The following is a 17,994-nucleotide window of genomic DNA, read 5'->3' as shown; positions in this document are numbered from 1 at the left end:
TCGGCGGGGCAAAACCAGGCGGCGGCGAGGCCAGGCTGCGGGCCGAAGACTCCAGACACACCAGCGCCCCGCGACCCCCTGCACCCACGGGCACCATGAGCGGCCGAGTCGGGGACCTGAGCCCCCAGCAGCAGGAGGCGCTGGCCAGGGTGAGGGGCTTCGCGGGCAGGAAGGCTTCGGGAGGGGGCGAGCTGCCTGACGCTGCCCACCAGGTCTGGAACCCCCATTGTTCCAGAAAAGGGACCCAAGAGAGCGCCCGCCCCCTTCGGGACGCAGTTGCTGAGGCGGCCTTATGCGGGACAGCACACTTGAGCCCTTCCCTGGGCTACCCGCGCGGGGGTATCCGGCTTTGCACTCCTGCCCTCTCCGGACCCCCGGGCTTTGGCCCTTGTCCCCTGGTTGTGGGGGTAGGGTGGTGCTGCCATTCCTCTGGGCAGTCTGGGGCAGACAGACTAGCAGATCTCCTGCCGGAATCGCAGCATTTGTTTGGTTTCTTTTTGTGCCTTTCTGGCTCCCCGGGGGTCCAAGGCTTCTTCCTATTGTCAATGTTTTCATTAAACAGGAATGGGCCAGCTTTGGTGACAGTCCTGCAGGCTGCAGCTGAGAGTGTCACCCCACGGGGAAAGAGGAGCATATTCAGGTCTTAGGTGCCACAGCATTAATTTGGTTTGCAGATGGCAAGGCCTAGAAACTGTGACTTCGGGTTAGGGGAGTGAGGGTTACAGGCCTGGTTCACACTTTGGACAGCTTCAGACTTGTGGAGAATAGTTTCTTTTGTGACTCCCACCCTGGGAAGGGTCCGCCAGGGAAGAATGAGGATCCCTGATGAAGGAGGGGAATCCTGGGTGAATTCCTAGCAAAGTAAAGAAGGGTCCCAGGTGAAGAGTGGGGTCCCTGAGTGAATTGCCAGGTCAAGGAGGAGGTGCCAGGAGCTGAGGGTCCTGAGCTGAAGGAGGTGTCCCCAGGTGAAGGAGGAGGGGGAGTCCCCTGGTTAGCCCTCTCCCTCCCCACTGGCAATGACCTCAAGGAAGCCCCAGCCACTAGGCTCATGGGAAGGGCTGGACACCTGGACTTGGGGGTGAATTATGATGGTGATGCTTGTGGGTCAAAGAGCTTTAAGTAATGTAAAACGAGTTTATTCTTATTTTTTCCATTACTTAAAAAAAATGAATGGTAGTTGTTTTACAATTTAGGGAAAAGGGAAAAGTAGGATAAAGAAGAAGTCACCCATGGTCCCAGAGGTCTAGACAACCATGCCTAGGAGCATTTCCTTCCAGCTTTTTCTGAAGCCTGGTTTTTACCACCTTTGGTCGCACTGCCAGAGGCTACTTTCTCCCTATGGCATCTTTGTTAAGATAGTGTTTTCTTCAAGTTACTCGAGACCCTCTCCAGCACCTGCTTAGTGGCTTTCTCTCTTACTTGATGTGCTTTCCAAAGATGGAGTGGCGTTGGGATTGGAAACTGTGGAGTCCTCCTAGCCTTATAGCTCCCCCACTCTGTCCCTGGGGAAGACCCTCCACCGCCAGCCTCAGTGTCCTCATCCACAAAGCAGGGATGTGACATTTGCTCCTCCTGCCCTAGGGCACATCCTGAGGTTCAAAGGGGGGACTCTGGTAATCTGGAAGGGCGGAGGGGTGCAGAGTTACTGTTTCTCCGTTATTGTTACTGCCTTCGCTCCCACTAAAAAACCTCCTCGAAGCCCAGAGGTTGCAGTTGATCAATGTGCAAGAACCTCCATTCCAGGAGCCTGGGGGTGGACTGGGGGTGATGATAGCACATGCTGTCATTCATGTGACTTGTTACACTGGAGATGTTTAATCCTATTATTCGCTTTTAATTATGTGAGCAATACATGAATACATTCTTATTTGAAACATCATCCATGAAGCTAAAGGAGGTTTGGTGGATGGCTGTCCAGCTAGCTTCCTGTGGCATTGCTAGCATTGGCTTCTAATCCCAAATTCCCATGCACGGGTCCCCCTGCAAACCCGCTCCTCCAGGACTTGCCTTCAGCTCCCTTAGTCCCCATGGAAGTGAGGTCTCTTCTCCGTCCCAGACCTGAGCCTCAGTCCCGTGCCCAAACTTTCAGTGGCTTCCCCAAACTTTGTCGGTAGGAAGAAGCTCTGGCAGCAGGTCAGCCCCCCTCTTTCTCCAGCCTCCATGGCGCCTGATGAGGCATCCCTGGCTTCTATTTCAGTTCCTCCCTGCTGACCTTTGCCTGGGGTTGTTTCCACAAAGACTCCACTGTCCAGAGCTCCGGGCAGCCCAAGTTTGCTGAGTGCCCACATTTTTTTGGCACCTGTTGCAAGCCAGGACTGACACTAAGTGCTTTACCTGTGCACACTCCTTTGATTAGCACAAGTTTATCTTTATCTCCACTTCACAGATGAGGAAATTGAGGCTCGGAGTGGTTAAGTAACTTGCTTCCAAATTTAGACCCTCGAGATACGGTATATCGAGGGCAAGGTTCCTACGATGTTCTGGTTTGCTCACATCAGCTTCTCCGGGGATCTTTCTGAAAATAGGGATGGCAGGGCTCTTCCTCAGACCTCTAGAATGAGGATCTTGGGGAGGTGTAGAACCTTCAAAGTTTGAGAAGGACCCAACTCTTCCCTCCATGGTGGGCTGAGGGGTGCCCCATTTTCAGGTGGCAAAAAGGTCCAGGCAGCTGCTGCTAGTTGTGCAGGGTCCCCCACCCTGCAGGGTCCCTGGACAGGACTGACTGGCAGACTGAGTTTGGGAAGGGGCAGGGATGGGGGGGGGGAGCACAGGGGTCATGGGAGCCCCTTTGACCATTGTATCTCCCCCTCAGTTCCAGGACAACCTCCAGGACCTGCTGCCCACCCTGCCCAATGTTGACGAATACTTCCTCCTGCGCTGGCTCCGAGGTGAGGCTGGCAGTGTCAGGGGGCAGAGAGGGAGAGAGGGCAGAAGGGTTTCAGGAAAGTGGGTGGGGCTTTGGGAGACAGTGGAGAACGTAGGCCCTGGAATCAGCCTGCTTTGGACTGGAGTCTGAGCTCCCCTCCAAATCAGCATGGCATAAAAAACCCATTGAGCCTCAGTTTCTTCATCTGTGAAGTGGGGATGGGGCTACCTCCGCGAGGGTTGTTGTCAGTGTCAAATGCCAGGCACTGGGTGGGCATATGGTCCAGGTGAGGTTAGAGTTCACACCTGGGAACTTCTCAGGATGACTGGCCTGGCCAGGCCTTTGAGTCTGATAACCCTGAATATACTCTGCACAACTTGCCTTTGGGTCTGTCTCCAGTTCCTTGAAGACAGGGCTGTGTCATCCCCCTGGGGAACCTGGAAACTGAGCAGGTGCCTGGCAAACACTTCAGGAAGTCGATGCAGTTAAAGGTAGAGAAGCAGTTTCTTCTAGGAATTGCCACAGTGGTGTAAAATTAGAATAACAGAAACCTTAGGGAAAAATTTGTTTCAACTCAACACACCCCATGGGATGGATTTTGAACTTGAAATGGGAGAGAAGTCAGAAGCAGGGCTGGAAAGTGCACACACAGTGTGGTGATAATAACCAGCCTTGGACTCAGGCACACATGCTATTGAATCCCAGCTCTGCCCCGTGCTAGCAGTGTGCCTATGGCAATTACCCACTGTGTCTCAGCCTTACTTTTCTCTTCTGGGTAATGGGTGTAAAACTGCTTCCCACCTTCAAGATGCTGTGAGTCAGATATGAGGTCAGGGGCGTGCACAGCGCCTGCACAGAGGAAACCCTCCCTCCCTCCTGTTCTGTTCTGTTTGGTTACTTTTTAAAATTACCATTTTCTACAAACTTTATTTTTTAGGTTGGTTTGGATTTACAGAAGTGTTGCGAAGATAGTACAGGAAGCCCCCATATACGCTGCACCCAGTTTCCCCTATCAACATTTTTCATTCCTATGGTTCATTTGTTACAATTAATGAGCCAATATTTTTTTTAATGTTTTTATTTTATTTTTGAGAAAGAGACAGAGTGTGAGCAGGGGAGGGGCAGAGAGAGAGGGAGACACAGAATCTGAAGCAGGCTCCAGGCTCTGAGCTGTCAGCCCAGAGCCTGACGTGGGGCTTGAACCCATGGGCTGTGAGATCTTGACCTGAGCTGACATCAGACACTTAACTGACTGAGCCACCCAGGTGCCCCTTAATGAACCAATATTGATACGTGACTATTAACTAAAATCTCTACTTTATTTAGATTTCCTGAGTTTTTCTGTTCCAGGATCCCATCTAGGATGCCACATTAAACTTGTTAGGCGCTCTCGGCTGTGGCAATTTCTATTCTGTTTTTGACAAGTTATGTCCATGTCATTCTCTTGGGCTAAAGAAGGAGTGAGGACAGTAGATTCCTTTTTTTTTAAGTAAAAAAAAACCAAAAACTCATTGAGAATCTCTGGGATGGTAGTTATCGCCTCCCGACCTACAGGGAGGAACCAACATTGTAGGAAATCGCTCAGAAATCACACAATCCCAACATCTCTGGCTAACACAGGAAGGAGCAAAATCATTTCTCTGAAAATTGGTCAGGCGTTGTTCATCCAAGAAGGGTTGGGAGGACAGATGTAAAAGGGACCATCTCATGATACTGGGGGTGAGATGGGGGTATGTTGGACCCCAAGCTAGCTTCTCAAAAACCAGGGGAGAAATAGATCCACTTCTTCTCTGGGGGTGGAGTTCCTGGTCACCAAGGGAGTTTCTTACCCTTGATGAGCCTGTCGCTGCCCCAGGGAAAACTTTCATTCTGTAGGTTCAGGACAAGGTTGTCAGCAGTGAGATAGATTATGGTTCTGTGATGTGGCAATCGTCTTGGAGATGTTCTGGGCTGCCTGGATCTTGTGAAGTTTGATACAGCAGGGTTCTTGCTCACGGCTTCTCCAAGGTGAGCAGGGTGGGGTTAAGGGTTCACACAAGGCCCGGTCTCAACGCCTGACCCCATCCTTACTCCTCTAGCCCTTCTCTGGGCTGTCAGATCCAAGGTGGTGCTCAGATGGCTCGTGCCTAGTCCCACCTTGGCCCCCAGACAGTAGGTTTCTTGAAGCCCCTTGATACAGCATCAGACCTCTCTCCTCTTTTGGAGTCTTTCTGGGGTTAAAAACCAACTTTTCAGGTACCTGGTGTGTCCTTGAGAAAGGAGTGAAGTCACAGACCCTGTAGGCTGCTGGGTCACGGGAAAGGAAAAGGACCTAAGGAAAAGGTCACCTAAGGACACCAGGTGTCCTGATGCCTCCCATTGTCTGTTGTGGCAGACCTGCTGATGTGGCCCTGTCCCCTTCAACTTCACCTCTGTAGCCACTTCCTGCCTCACTAGCTCAAGACCCAGGCAACAGGGAGAGTGGTCACTGGGGCTGAACTTGGAACCTTCCCCCTCAGTCCAGACACAGAGAACCCTCTCTCTGAAGTCGCTTCCCTTTGTTTTCTTTATCTCCATTCCATGACTGTGTCCATCTCTCCCACTCAGATGCCAGCCCCATGAGGGCAGGGACTGTGCCTGCCACATACCTCCAGCCTGACACATAGTAGGTGCTACTAAAAAAGTTGTGAGGGTCCATCAACAGCACCCAAACCACTTTCTATAGAACAAGAAAACACCCTGGTTCTCAGTAAAAAAAATCTATAGACACCACAGAGATTTTTTAAAAAGCTAATAAATATTAAAGGGGCACCTGGGTGGCTCAGTTGGTTAAATGTCCGACTTCGGCTCAGGTCATGATCTCGCAGTTCGTGAGTTCGAACCCTGCATTGGACTCTGTGCTGACAACTCAGAGCCTGGAGCCTGCTTTGGATTCTGTGTCTCCCTCTCTCTCTGCCCCTCCTCCACTCATGCTCGCTCTCTCTCTCTGAAAAATAAATAAACGTTAAAAAAAGTTTAAAAATAAAAAAGTAAAAAAAAAGTAAAAAGCCAATAAATATTAAAGACACATAAGTGGTACTAAAAAGCTTTCCTCCTTCCAAAACTCAGACCCCAATGGCTTTACAGGTGAATTTTTCCAAAGTTTTAAGACTAGCTAATACCTACTTTTATAAATTGTTTGAGTTGCTTTAAAATATATAAAAAATTGAAAGTTGGGACACATGGGTGGCTCAGTCAGTTAAGCCTCCAACTCTTAATTTTGGCTCAGGTCATGATCTCACAGTTGTGAGATCAAGCCCTGCATGGGGCTCTATGCTGGGTGGTGGAGTCTGCTTAAGATTCTCTCCTTTCTCTCTCTCTCTCTCTCTCCTTCTGTTCCTCCCCTGCTCACGTGCACTATCTCTCTCTCTCTCTCAAAAAAAAAAAAAAAAAAAAAAGTGAAAGTTACTTTATGAGGCTTGAGTAAGTTTGATTCCAAAATGAGATCAGGACAATAAAAGACAATTCTAGGCTTGTTTCACTTATTAATGTAGATATAAGGAAATCTAAGTAAAACATTACATAATAGAATCCGATAGGGTATTAAAATTATACAGCGTGGTGAAGGGGAGTTTACCTTAGGTATGCAGGAAGAATTCAACTTTAGGAAATCTATCAGTGTCATTGCACACATTAATAGAATTAAAAATGAGAATGATGTGACTATCTTAATGCAGGAAAAACATTTGAAAAGGTTCAAATCCTATTTATAATATAAAAACAAAATAAAAGTCTTACCAAACTAGAAATAGAAGGGAATTTCCTTGGCTTGGCTTGGTAATGCTTATGTAGCAAAACTCTTACAATACATGCTATGCTTAAGTAGAAGGTTTAGATTCGTTTTCTTTAAAATCAGGAACAAGGAGGCACACCTGGGTGGCTCAGTCGGTTTGGCATCCAGCTTCAGCTCAGGTCATGATCTCATGGTTTGTGGGTTTAAGCCTCACATTGGGTTCACTACTATCAGCACGAGTCCACTTCGGATCCTCTGTCCATTCTCTCTTTGCCCCTCCCATTCTCGTGCTCTCTCTCTCAAAAATAAATAAAACATTTAAAAATAGATAGATAGATAAATAAAATCAGGAACAAGGAAAGGATGTCAAACAACATTACAGTTTAAATAGAACTAGACCCTTGCCAATGTTATAAGGAAAGAAAAAAAGTAATCAGTGGTGTAAAGACTAGAAGGGAGGAGTTAAATTTCTTTTCTAAATTTAGAAATTTTGTTTTTAAAATAAAGCATCACATTTTCAATTAAAAGGAATTTATTTCTTCACAAGAAGTAGTCACAACAATAGTTTCTATTTACTAAGAAGTTACTGGGAGCCAGGTAATTTGCCAAGCACTTTACATGTTTTATCTCATGTCATCCTTTGAATACCTGAAAAAGATACTATTCCTATTTAGCAGATTAAAAAACTAAGAGTCAGAGAAGGTAAGTGAGTTGCTCAATGTTGCACAGCAAATAAAAGGACGAAACTAGAATTCAGACCCAAGTCTGTCTGACTCCAAAGTCCATGCTCCTCACTAGCCTTAACACTGAGGAGGTCTGTGCTCCCATGGGGATGTCAAATATTACAGGTTAGATCAGCCTCTGGAATGAACAGTTTAAAAAGTCCTGGATACTGAAATCAAGGGCCTCCAACATCTTCTACAGGATTAAAGATCCTTGCTTTTATTTATTTATTTATTTAATGTTTTATTTATTTTTGAGAGAGACAGAGACAGAATGTGAATGGGTTATGGGCAGAGAGAGAGGGAGACACAGAAGCAGAAGCAGGCTCCAGGCTCCGAGCTGTCAGCACAGAGCCCGACGTGGGGCTCGAACTCACGAGCTGTGAGATCATGACCTGAGCTGAAGTCGGACGCTCAACGGACTGAGCCACCCAGGCGCCCCAAAGATCCTTGCTTTTAAAAATAATGTCTAGGGGGCTCCTGGGTGGCTCAGTCAGTTGAGCGTCCAACTTTGGCTTAAGTCATGATCTCACAGCTCGTGAGTTCAAGCCCCGCGTCGGGCTCTGTGCTGACAGCTCGGAGCCTGGAGCCTGCTTTGGATTCTGTGTCTCCCTCTCTCTCTGTCCCTAACCCATTCGCATTCTGTTTCTATCTCTCTCAAAAATAAATAAATATTTAAAAAAATTAAAAATAATGTCTAGACCCCCAGTGTATTCTCGGGATGTCATGAAAGGCTCAGGCACCCCCGCTATTTCCTCATGAGTTTTCAGGAAACTGTGAGTTCTAGTCCGGCCTCAAGCCTCCTCTTACCTTGGCTCTTCTTGCAGCTCGGAACTTTGACCTGCAGAAATCTGAGGACATGCTCCGGAAGGTGAGGCCCCATACTCATGAGTGTCCTGCCTCCCACACACTGTACCCCAGGGATCATCGACAAAGGGTGGGGACTCTTGTCCTGTTCTGTTCTCATGTGTTTCCTCCCTTCCTCCTTGGATCCCTTTATGCATCAGACCTGGGTCTCCCACAGCCCTCCTCCTGGCATTGCCATTCCCGGTTCTGTGAGTAGAGCCTGGGGATGCTCTTGCAGGGTCTTGGGGCTGTAGGCAGAGGGACTTGGCCTGATGCCCTCAGGTGCCCTCAAGACCTTTGTAGCAGGCAGTCCTCAGGTCCTGCAATTTCTCTGCAGCACATAGAATTCCGGAAGCAACAGGACCTGGACAACATCCTCACGTGGCAGCCCCCAGAGGTGAGCCCCATGCAGCACCCTCAAGACAGGCAGATGTCCCTCAGACCTCCTCACATCCAGCCATCTGATGGAGCAGGGACATGGCCTGGTAGACTGGTTTGAGTTAAGATCTCACTCCCGTGCCCAGGTGATCCAGCTGTACGACTCTGGTGGTCTGAGCGGCTATGACCCTGAAGGCTGCCCCGTGTGGTTCGACATCATTGGGACCCTTGACCCCAAGGGTCTTCTCCTGTCAGCCTCCAAGGAAGAGCTGATCCGGAAGCGCATCAAGATCTGTGAGCTGCTTTTGCGGGAGTGTGAACTGCAGAGTCAAAAGGTAAGTGACTGGGTCTAGGATGGGAAGCATATGGTGGACCCGATCTGTCTAAAGGGTGGCACCAGGACCAGGTAGGAAGGACACCCTGTCTCTGCTTTTCCCCAGGCTTCAGCACTCTGGGCCTTGGTGGAACGTGGCTTCTCCCAAAGTTACCCATCCATGAGCATCTAACATGTGCATGGCACTCTCTGCTGGCAGGTGCCAAGGAACACCAAAGCCCTTTCCCCTCTGACCTTGGGTGAGAGGTTGACCTTGGGTGCAGTGAATGCTCTAGTTCTGTTCCCTGGGAACTCTAGGAACAGTGGATGGTCAGCTTTGCCTATGGAAAAGATGTCCCCAGTTGTAAACTGCTTAACTATAACACCTGACGGGGGAGCCATTGCTTTGGGTATCCCCAAGAACAGTGACCCTTGAAACTTGGTGCATCCTTTGTGGATCCCTAGAAGCTAATATGGAATTACTACAGAAAAAAATATTGAGTTCTGTGGGGCATTGGGATTCCAAGCCAAGAAGGACCCACACCCACCTGTGCAGATCTTCTCTTTGCCCTGGCTCTGTGTTTCCCAGTTCATACCCTTCAGAATGAATCCAATGCCAAGCATGATCTGTTGGCCTTGAGTCTAAGTGTCTACGTGAGCCTAAGAAGAACACTGGCAGGGAGCTGTCATGTCACTGTGGGATGAGTTGCCTAATGACGAGGACCGGGCATGCATCCCCAGTGTCTGTCATGGTGTCAGACACAAAGTAGGCCCTCTGCACAAAGATGTGTGGCAAGCCTAAGAAAATTGCAAAGCACCCTATTCAGTGCCTAGTTTGAACAGATGTGTGTCTTTCGAACGACGTGGCTGATCTTATGGGGTCACAACAGTATCTTCTACTTCATGGACGTTTCCAGTTGGAGCTGATAATTGTGGTGATGATGATACTAGTAATAACATCTGCTGATATTTGCCAGGGACCAGCGTGTGTCAGGCACAGGGCTCTTTGTGAGTTATCTCACTGAATCTTCACAGAAATTCCGTCAGAACCTGGAACTATCCCCCCTTCACAGAGGAAAAAAATAAGGCTCAGAGCGCTTAAAAACCCACCCAAGGCCACACAGCCTGCCAGCAGTGTAGCTCTGGTTTGACACACCATGGGACTGCAGACACTGTGCTATTGTACGTGAAGATGCCCAATGAGCGATGAGTGATATCTTTAATTCTACAGTTAACTAATTCCAGGCAATCGTGTTGAGCAAACAGTGGGATAAAGGAGACTGTGCCAGTGCTCAGATGCAGTATCTTCTTAGATCCTGGGTGGGCTCTGTTTAGAAAACGCTGTGGGCAATTGGGGTTGAGGGTAGCTGGAGGGTGGGAGCAGTGAGTTCCAGGTCTCCCTGACCAGGACCTCCTGGCTGGAGTTATTGTCTGACCTATGTATCTGTGCTGTCCCATGTAGCTGGGCAGGAAGATCGAGATGGTACTGATGGTGTTTGACTTGGAGGGGTTCGGCCTGAAACACCTGTGGAAGCCAGCTGTAGAGATCTACCAGCAGGTAGGTAGGCAGCTGGCTCGAGGCTAACGGGGAGCCACTCTCCACACCAGCTTCCCATCCATGGAGGAGGAATTGGCCCCCCAGAGGCCCCCAGAGCAGCCAGAGAAGCTGGCCTGGGGTTTCCCCCTCCAAGGAGAAAGAGGAGCACGAACATCACAGAGAACGAAGTACATCTCATGGGGGAAGTGGATGGCCGGGGGCGTGGGGGTTGGCATGGGCTCTGGTCTCAGCAGGATTAGAAGCCACCAAGTCCAGGCATAGAGTGTGTTGGAGTGTGACCTTGACGAGACTTTTCTTGCCACAGTTTTTTGCCATCCTGGAAGCAAATTATCCTGAGACGCTGAAGAATTTAATTGTCATTCGAGGTGAGCCCATAATGGGAATGACTCTTTGGGGAAGGGGGAAGAGGAATAGGGGGGAACAGTGGACAAATCACCCAGTACAGGGCTTCTCAAGCCATGCTTTGAGAAGGTCAGGTTTTTGTTTTTTGTTTTTTCAGTCAGCCTTTCACAGACCGATACTTTTGGAGTATACAAACTCATGCTCTGGTGCGTGGCAGCAAATATCAAATAAGTTCTGTTTCTAAACATACACCCTTATTTTCTTTACCTCTCTGGGTGTGGATTGGTGGCAACAGACAGTTCGTGGATCACACTGGTTGACAGACGTGCGCTGAGTGGGCGTGTTCCCTGTCTGTGATGGTTGTAGAGTGAGGGGGCCACCATGTATGTCCTGGGGTCAGATGATCTGCTTTCCAATCTAGCTAGCTCTGTGATTTTGACCAAGTCTACTTAACCTTACTGAGCCTCAGTTTTCCCAACCCGTAAAATAGGGGTGCAGTGGCACCTCCCTGTAGGGCAGCTGTGAGTTTAAATGAGACACTTTATGGAGGAGTCACACAGAGTCTGGCCCATAGAAAGAACCAGTAAGTATAAGTAATTCAAGTGGGACATGAGGTCTAACGCAGATGCCACATCAACTTGTACCCCAGAGAATTCCAAGACAACTTGGGAAAACTGTGAGTGTGGAAAAAAAAAAGAGTCACCATTGGAAAATCCACATTATTGGCACCCTCCAACTGGGTAGGGGAGGCACCCATTTATTGAGAGCCAGACACTATGCCAAGTATTATGCATACATTGGTTAAATTTCTCCATTTTCTAGTTAATAGCACTAAGACTCAGAGAGGGTGAGTAACTAGCTGAAGGTCACACAGCAGGAAATAGCAGAATCTAGATCTATCCAACCCCTGTTCAGCTTATGCCCTTGGCCATGACTATACCTCCAAGTCCTCTAGCCCAGCTTCCCAAAGGAGCTTCATGTGTTTCAGCCCCCAAGCTCTTCCCTGTGGCCTTCAACTTGGTCAAGATGTTCATGAGTGAGGAAACACAAAGGAAGATAGTGATTCTGGGAGGTGAGTGACCTGGTGTCCTGGCCGTACCTGTCTCCGCATCTACCAGAGAAGCAGAGGTCAATGTGAAAGGCCCCATTTCTCCCTGGCTCATCCTCTTTACTCAGGTACTGACTTTGGCCTGACCCTGCTGGCCTTTGCACACTCAGATATTTCAGCCCGAGACCCCAGCCTGAGTGGTCATATAAAGCATTTGGGTGTTCTCTGCAGTAGGTGCATAGGGGAGCAAGCCAAGGTCACATCAGGTTTCCTCCCTGGACTTGGCTCCTCTCCCTTCTGTCGAGCATCCCTGATTTCCCCACAGCTCCCCCCCACCACCTTACTCCCACAGGCAACTGGAAGCAGGAGCTGCCAAAGTTCATCAGCCCTGAGCAGCTGCCCGTGGAGTTTGGGGGGACCATGACTGATCCTGATGGCAACCCCAAGTGTCTGACCAAGGTACCGGGTGCCCAGAGGGTGAGAAGGGAGGGCTGATGGCTGGGGTCAGTGCTCACTCAGCAGCCCTCACCCACAGATCAACTATGGGGGTGAGGTGCCCAAGAGCTACTACCTGCGCAACCAGGTGAGGATGCAGTATGAGCACAAGATGACGGTGGCCCGAGGCTCCTTCGTGCAGGTGGAGAACGAAATCCTGTTCCCGGGCTGTGTGCTCAGGTAGGGATGGCGGCCACTCCACACCTGGGCCCAGCTGGGAGCGGCCCGGAGCCCCAGCGGGTGGTCATTAGTAGGGCCCTGTCCCCTGCAGGTGGCAGTTCGCATCTCATGGGGCAGACATCGGCTTCGGGGTTTTCCTGAAGACCAAGACGTGTGAGCGGAAGCGGGCGGGGGAGATGGTGGAGGTGCTCCCCATCCGGCGCTACAAAGCCCACCTGGCACCTGAGGACGGGAGCCTCACCTGCCTCAAGCCCGGCGTCTGTAAGAGCTGTAGGATTCATTGGAATCTCTTTTCCTCCTTCTGGCAGAGAAATGAGCTGATATCTCTTGCCAGGCTGTCCTGTTTGCCCTCTATTTCTGGCTCTCGGGGAGGGTGTGGGGGTTTGTGTGAGCTCCTAGATCCCGTGGTTGCCAGGGGAATTGGCTTCAGGGTGTTGGATCTGGTGAGTGGCCGCTGGGTGTGGGTACAAAGGCAGAGATGCATTTTGGAAAGTGGGATGCATAGCCCAGAACCATAAACTCAACTCCCGGGAAGCCCTTACACAGCACTCAACAAGCTAAGAGACAGATAAGTAAACAGCCGTGTGCTTAGCTTCCGGGGTCCCAGCCTGCCCAGGAGCATAAGCAGACCCACTGTGGGAGTCCCAAAGAGATGATTCTTCCATGTGCTTATCCTTCATTCTCAGGCCACCCAGGCCAGATGAACATTCCCCAGGAACCGTGCTGACCTCCCGCCTCAATCAGCAACAGAGCTAGGAGAAGGGGAACCCAAGGTTGAGGAGCACAGGTTTTACTAATGCTTTGGTTTAATACATACCTAGTTCACCTTTGTGGAAAGGGAGAATTAGAAGGGTGGAGCCCAAGAAATCTGGATGACTTACCACCTCCCAGAGTTCACTTTGCATCTTGGTGTTGAAGGGAATGCCTTCTTTGAAAGGCGAGACGGAAAAGTGGCTTAAGGAGCTCAGCCCCCTCCTCTGGTGAGAGCAGGGCTCCTCTCTGGGTTGGAGCATCAGGATAAGGGAATCCTAGTCCCTCCCTTCCCTAGCTCGGCACTCATTAGATAGTTCCATCAACCTCTGTAGGCCTCAGCTTCCCCATCCTTAAAATGGGGGTGACAGTACCTTCTGTGGGGCTGCTTTGAGGATTCAGACAGCTGTGAGTGCAGATGTGATGCCTGGTGCATAGCAGGGGTTGGTGCGTGCCGGCTGGTTATTATTATTCCTTTAGTTAGCACAAGGAGATGGTCCTGAGCAGTGGGCTGGGGGCTGGGGGCTGGGTCATGGCTCACCCTCCACCACCCACAGCCCTGGGCCCATTCTCAAGGGCACCAGGCGTGCAGATGAGTTGGGTTTACTTCGCCTGACGACTTCTCCGTCCTTGCAGACGTACTGCGCTTCGACAACACCTACAGCCTGATACACACCAAGAAGGTCAGCTACACTGTGGAGGTGCTGCTCCCAGACAAGACCTCTGAAGAGAAGATTCAGGGTCTTGAGGCAAGGAGACCGTCCCCAGCGCAATGAAGACCCCTGATACCTCTCAGTCCCTGTGCTCTTCAACCCCTTAGTACCCCCTCCCTGTCCCTTTCCCTCCTGAGCAGCGTGGTGTTTGGAGGAGCCACCCCCCTCCCCGCATCACCATCTCGGCTCTTCGTGGGCTCACCTGGCATGGTGGCAGAGCAGGAAGGGGACATCCAGCTCATAGGCCACCTTGAGGATTCAGACAGGCACCCGATCTCCTGTTTGCAGAGACTGAGAATGGGGACGCTGAGGATGAACCAGGAGCCACTGAGGGAGGGTCCTGCCCACAGAAGCTGCCCTTATGTCACTCCTGATGAGGTCTACCAGTCTCAGGACTCACCCACACCTAGTGACCCGGCTTGGGGGCGTGTGCATGAGTCCCAGGCCAGGCAGGGAGCACAGCGTCAAGTCTGAAGAGCAGGGAAGCCCCCATCTCTGCATGTGGAGGCTCGACACGGATAGACAAGGCCAGCTGGAGGCAGCTGGGTGGAGGGATGGGGCCAGCCAGGTGGTGGAGCTGAGGGTCTTGGTTCTGGCAGGGCACCAAAGCCCCTTCAGAGTTGCCTTACTGCCTTTGGAGGGAAGATCAGAAATGGAGCATGAGGCCCAGTCCCCCAGGAAAACCATCAGGAAAAGCCACGCTCAGCCACACAGAGCTAAATGGGTGAAGACTGAGTCTCTCGGAATTCTCAGTGACCCCCGCCTCCTCCTCACCTGCTGTGATCCAGCTGACATTCAGCTTGGGTTCTTTCTGGCTCTGAGTAAGCACCAGGATCGTAGCAGAGCTGGAGTGAGGTGGAACATGCTGGAATAAGGTAGAACGCACCTGGGTGGGGCTGCCATCCCAGGGTGCTCATCCTAGACTCTGATTTACTTCTTGGAGAAACATCAAGCTTTTCCTCCGTCTTTGTGTGTCACTAGAGGGACAGCTAATGTCTGCCAGCTCCCCACCAACCCACCCCAAATGCGACTCCGTAGCTGGCCAGTGATGGCTTCCATTTCCCAAAGGCTGGCTCTCCTGGTGCCCCACGCCCACAGTCAGGACCGCAGTCCGCTCTTCTGGACAAACCCCACCCAGCAGAGCAGACCTTGCCCGGAATGAGCCAGTGAAGCTGCTGAGTGGTCAGATGTCCCTGTCAAAGGGGATCCTTGCTGCAAAGGATTAACATCCTGGCCATCGAGACCCTTGCCAGAGACCGGAAGCCTCAGCAAACAGCAATATCCAGGTGCTTTGTGAATAAGAACCCGGTTCTAGCCCCCTTCTTGCTCTCAGATTCTGTGATTTCATTTTCACTATTTAATAGATTTCCTGATTTCCCAGGGCCTGTTCTTCCCAGGTAAGAAAATGATGAGGCTTGTGAAGGTGGGTCTTCAGGTGAGCTCTGTGAGGTCCTTGTGGCAGGCCCGCCCTCTGTGGCAGCCGCATCACCCATGGTTCAGCACATAGTCTGAACAGGGGCTCTGCTGCTGTCAAAAGCAAACTAACTAAAGGAAATAAAATACGAAAAGCTGGTGCACTGAGGCATTCCTGGCCCAACAGTGTTTGAGGAGTTTGGCAAGAAAAACACTTTTGTGCCAGCTCCAAGGAGATAGCCTGGGGCTGTCAGGTGAAAATCACAAGACATCCTTGTGTCCAAGCGCCGCTCCTGCATCCCCGATGCAAGAAGCTTTCCCAGCGCCCCCACTGCACTGTGTGGCCACCCTCTGTACAGCCTCCCCAGATGCAGAGACACTTGGGTGTTCCAGAGCCATCTTCCCACTGGGCCAGCGGGGGTTGTAAGGTTTCCCCTGACAGGTTTCCCTGGGCCCACCTGTTGTCCTGACTGGGAGCTCACAATGCCTCCCTTCAACCTCACAACCCCGGCCTAAAAACAAGGTGTTCATGGATTTGAACCCTGATCCGTGCTTTTCCAACCACCCACGCTCATTTTCCACCATCAGCACAGCCTCTGGTTTCCTTGTAGGTAGCAGATTGGCTCACACCATGCCCAAGGGTTTAATTTGCACGGGACTGCCTGGGGAGTAGCAAGTCACAGAGGGGTCGGGTGCAGGGAACCAGTGATGAATCTCGGAGCTGGCAGAGTGCACCTCATGTTAAGCAGTGAGTACAGTGGTCACCTTCGGAAGTGAGGACAGGACCTCCTATCTGGCAAGGTGGACAGGGGGCATGTCCTCCACAACTCCATCCCTTACTCAATACCATCACTTCTTTACAGGAAAAAAAAAAAAAAAGAAGTAGCCCAGAGAGGGGCTGGCTCACCTAAAGTTTGCTTCTTCCTTCCATTCATTCGTCAATGTTTATTGAGTCTGTCCCCAGTGCCCAGGCACTGCAGGCCCTGGGGACACGGGGGATGCTGGGTTTACCCGACTTTGCAAGCAGGAAGCTTGCCTGTATTGAGGGAGGCCAAAATGACTCTGATGGGCATTCTCAGGTGGGCAGCTTGGTGGGGCAGGAGCCAAATTCTGGGGGAGCATCCAACAAAAAAAGCCTGATGGGGGATCAGACATGCTTTGCCCAAGGCAGGAACCCCTGAAGGGAGAGCTGAGGGTGTGGGCGAGCCTTCCAGACTGAGGAATGGGGTGAGGGCAACCGTGGAGTGTTTGAAGCCAGAGGAAAGCCAGGAGGGCCCTTGGGTGACACAGGTAATAGGTCACTGATGTTTGCTATTTCTTTGTGAACAACTGAGTACACATTAGGTAGTCGTTAATAAAACCATTTCATAATGGAGGTTACAAAACAGAGACTTATTGTTCGTCAGGAAAGAATGACAAAATCTTGGCAGGAAGCCATGGATCAAAACTCTTGCTCAAAATGAGGTGGTTGGAAATAGGCCTTACCTTTCCAGAGGAATGGGGGCGGGGCCTGTCCTTCCCCAGGGCGTATCTCCTAACTGGAGAGCCCCACAGTCTTCCAGGGCAGGCAGGCGGATAAGCAGGGGGGTACCGCTAGGGATTTTTGAGGGCAGTTGGAAAGGCTCCCTTGCCCCCAAAACTCTACTTCAGTTCAGCTCACGTTCCAAGTCCCCAGGCCAGAAGGGACACCAGTGTGGGACAATCACAGCAGCCCAGAACAAGTCTTCAGCAGGGCTCCAGGCCATGGTCCTCCACAGTTTGTACAGCTCCTTTACATGCATCCCTGAAGCAGACAGGGATTATAGTCAGGAAACGAAGGCTCAGTGAGGGGGAGTGCCTTGGCCAAAGGCTGAGTATCCTGTGGCAGAGTTAGAGCCAGCACCCGGGTTAGCTGCCAGGGGTGACCCGGCCCTGTGTTGCAAGGGAGGAGAGGGCCAATGCGGGCAGGTGTGCTCCTGCCAGGGAGGTCCAGCCTGGGCCAGAGTGCACCCAGTGGGACACAGTGGCACTGACCAGAGCCTGAGGAAGCTGCCTCTCTGTGGGTTGGGACAGTGCCAGCTCCGCTCCATGCCTACCGTGTGCCAGGCCCAAGCTGATACAGGAAGCATCATCCCCTGTTTACTAATGAGGAGGGGGAGGCCTAGGGCAGGAAGTGACTTGTCATGTCTCACAACATAAAGAGGGGAAGGTAAGACGTGAAGTGGTGTTCAGGGGCGCCTGGCTGGCTCAGTTGGTTAAGCATCTGATTCTTGGTTTCAGCTCGGGTCATGACTTCACAGTTCATGAGTTCAAGCCCTGCACTGGGCTCTGCACTGGCAGTGTGGAGCCTGCTTGGGATTCTTTCTCTCTGTGCCTCCCTCACTCACACTATCTCTCTCAAAATAAATAAACTCAAAGAAAAAAAGACGTGAAATGGGGTTCACCCATCCAGATAGGCCAGGTGCTAACTGAGCACACTGGGTGAGCAGGCTTCACACTTGGTGACCTCAGAGAGCAGGCTTGAGCCGATGGCATTCAGCTAACATTGGCGATCTCTGCTCTCAGCCACCGGGGGGTAGTGTTGAGCCAACTGTGCCTCTCCCTGTGGCAGAAGCAGGAACCAGGCCCCTCAGCATCCCG

General features: G+C 51.1%; 1 protein-coding gene across 1 annotated transcript; it reads left to right on the top strand.

Moving 5' to 3' along the window:
* On the top strand, positions 1 to 17,482 carry SEC14L4 (SEC14 like lipid binding 4). The gene is made up of 12 exons (XM_030336982.2): positions 1 to 149; positions 2,813 to 2,888; positions 8,167 to 8,210; positions 8,523 to 8,582; positions 8,710 to 8,898; positions 10,339 to 10,434; positions 10,739 to 10,799; positions 11,765 to 11,848; positions 12,177 to 12,283; positions 12,360 to 12,499; positions 12,591 to 12,760; positions 13,886 to 17,482. The coding sequence occupies exons 1-12, from the start codon at positions 96 to 98 to the stop codon at positions 14,023 to 14,025; spliced, it is 1,221 nt and encodes a 406-aa protein (XP_030192842.1). The 5' UTR covers positions 1 to 95; the 3' UTR covers positions 14,026 to 17,482.
* The last annotated feature ends 512 nt before the right edge of the window (positions 17,483 to 17,994 follow it).

The sequence above is a fragment of the Lynx canadensis genome, chromosome D3 (genome assembly GCF_007474595.2).
Source record: "Lynx canadensis isolate LIC74 chromosome D3, mLynCan4.pri.v2, whole genome shotgun sequence".
NCBI lineage: Eukaryota > Metazoa > Chordata > Mammalia > Carnivora > Felidae > Lynx > Lynx canadensis.
This window is presented reverse-complemented; position numbering and strand designations above follow the sequence as displayed.